The 2577-nt window shown below is 45.0% G+C and overlaps 1 protein-coding gene across 1 annotated transcript; it reads left to right on the top strand.

Annotated features, from left to right (window-relative positions):
- Window positions 1-257: 257 nt before the first annotated feature.
- b3gnt2l (UDP-GlcNAc:betaGal beta-1,3-N-acetylglucosaminyltransferase 2, like) lies at window positions 258-2366 on the top strand. The gene is made up of 2 exons (XM_010787653.1): window positions 258-268; window positions 567-2366. The coding sequence occupies exon 2, from the start codon at window positions 682-684 to the stop codon at window positions 1930-1932; it is 1251 nt and encodes a 416-aa protein (XP_010785955.1). The 5' UTR covers window positions 258-268; window positions 567-681; the 3' UTR covers window positions 1933-2366.
- Window positions 2367-2577: the final 211 nt, after the last annotated feature.

Here is a 2577-nt window from a genome sequence, read left to right as displayed (position 1 = left end):
ATTCGGTTCAATTGCTGTTTTCTCACTGCAGACCTTAAAGGTGGGGTAGGTACGTTTGAGAAACCGGCTCGAGATACACTTTTTGTTATATTCCATGGAATGATCTTAACATCCTGATAGCAATGAATATATGAAATGCTTTGACAATAAATACATTTAAAAAAATGTCATCTGTGGAAGCCGTAGCGCTGTAAAAAGCACGAACAATAATTTTAGCCGGCCCGGCTAAAATAACTGGATGGCCTACCTGCCTGTCAGCCTTCCATCTGTGCACAAACTTATCTTGTGCCCTCATTGATCATGTGCGTGTTCGTGTGTGTAGGAGGAGGGGCTCTGTAAGGAAGTTGCAGATTTTTTCCAGTTGTGTTTTTTCAAATTCTAGCGCACTCTAGCTGGTTTCTCCAAAATGACATACCCCACCTTTAAGTGTGATGTTTACCAATTGGAACATCCAGAAGTAATTTCCTTAATACCATACTTATTGAAGTTACTTTTTAATTTCTACTGAGGCTGTAATGCTTGACGTGTACATTAAAATTATGTTGTCTGGTGTGTTCTGTTGGCAGGTGGCGCCTGCTGTGTAACCTGAACACAATAACACCCCAAGCCCGGAAAAATCTCCCTTGAAAGATGATCCAATTCTAGGAACAAAACACCATTAAGCTTTGTTTACTCACGTCAATGAGACGCATTCAAACCTTCAGTGCTATGGTCCTCCTCGTCTCTTTATTTCTGATCTTTTTCTACTCAACCCTAAACCTGGAGACGACCTACAGTCGCAGGGCTGCACCAGAGAAACTCCTCGCGCATCCCGGGCTCCATGTCCATGAAAGGGATGTGAAAACACAACACTCCAACACACCTCAACCAAATGCCTATAATGTATCTGTCTGTAAAGACTTCAGAAAAAGTGTCCCTCAGAACGCAGCGTACTGGAACCGCCTGCTGTGGTCAGCCCTCAGGAATCTGGACAAGCGAGGAACCAGCCATGACCTTGATTGGTCTCGCTGCAGGGAGACAAATCAAGAGCTTCTGCAAACCAATGTGCACGACTTCACCTCCTACCCCGTCTTATTCCAGGACTTTTTGCAGGCCATGAACTGCAGGACACCCCCTGTCCTTCTCAATCAACCCAACAAGTGCCCCTCTGGTGAGGACAACCAGACCTTCCTGCTTTTTGCTATTAAATCGAATCTTGGAAACTTTGAGCAGAGGCAGGCGGTGCGGGAGACCTGGGGGCGAGAGGGGAAGCTCAAGGGTGGACCGAGAGTGCGCACTGTGTTTCTGCTGGGCAGCTCCCCTCTGGATGACCCTGACCTCAGCCAACTGCTGTCGTTTGAAGCAAGGCACTTTGGGGACGTTGTGCAGTGGGACTTCCATGAATCCCTCTTGAACCTGACGCTCAAATTGAACCTGCTTTTCCAATGGACACTGAAATACTGTCCTAATGCCTCCTTCGTCTTCAGCGGGGATGACGATGTATTCGTCAACACGCCAGGGTTAATCGGCTACATGCAGTCACTGGAGCCGTCCAAGGCCTCTCTGTTGTATGTTGGACATGTTATAAGCACAGCAAATCCCCTCAGGGACCCCAAAAGCAAATACTACATTCCTCTGAGCTTCTATGACGGCCCATACCCTGCTTACGCCGGCGGAGGCGGTTTTCTTATCTCTGGAGCATTGATGAAACCCCTACATTCAGTCTCACGCATCATCCCTTTTTTCCCCATCGACGACGTCTACGCTGGGATGTGCTTTAAAGCTTTGGGGGTTTCTCCAGAGGCAAACAAGCGCTTCCAGACATTCGACATCAAGGAGCAGGATCGCGAGAATCTGTGTGTTCATAAAGACCTGTTTCTCATTCACCAGCGCTCCCCACAGCAGATAAAGAAGCTGTGGAAGGGCATTCACAGCCCGTTGTTGACTTGTTGAACAGGAATGATGAGCAACAGGAAAATAGGCCCAAAGAGAGGAACATTGACTGCAGTGACATTTTGGAGTCACGGCTCATCTGCTTCCAGTGCCCCTTCAAGATTTTTCACTGCCAAGTCAAAATTAACACTTTCTAATTGTGTCTTTTGACTAAAGGTCCCTATTGTGCCATTGAAGTTAAATAAATCTGTAGATAACCCAATTTGTGTTATTTGAGACTGAAGGGGATGTTGCATTGTTTTTGTTGAATGTAATTTAGGTGAACTTCCTGTTTCATTTGTATGCTTTTATTTTGAAGGCGAGTTAACAAGGCTGACAGGAAGTGGTTGTAGCTTTTGAAAACAACGTGACGGAGAAAGTAATATCTTCTATGTAACGGCGGAGAAAGAGAAGAACTGACTGGGTCTGGAGTTTGAATAAATTCTGGTTCATCAGTAAAGCCTACGACCATTATTCGGAGGGAAATGCTACAAAATCAAATCAACAAAGACTTTTGAAAGTTCCTTAGTTTATTTTGCGTATAACACCAAACATGAGTTTACAGTTCTAGGATAGTGTGTTACAGCATTCAAACCCATCTAAAACTTGGGTGTGTACACAAAACAAAAAAACACATTGAAATAGGAATTGTTTAACACGAGTTAG

This window comes from Notothenia coriiceps, unplaced genomic scaffold (assembly GCF_000735185.1).
Source record: "Notothenia coriiceps isolate Sejong01 unplaced genomic scaffold, NC01 NC01_scaffold00030997, whole genome shotgun sequence".
In the NCBI taxonomy this organism is placed as follows: domain Eukaryota; kingdom Metazoa; phylum Chordata; class Actinopteri; order Perciformes; family Nototheniidae; genus Notothenia; species Notothenia coriiceps.
The sequence above is the reverse complement of the archived record's forward strand: the minus strand, read 5'-3'. Positions and strand labels throughout refer to the sequence as shown.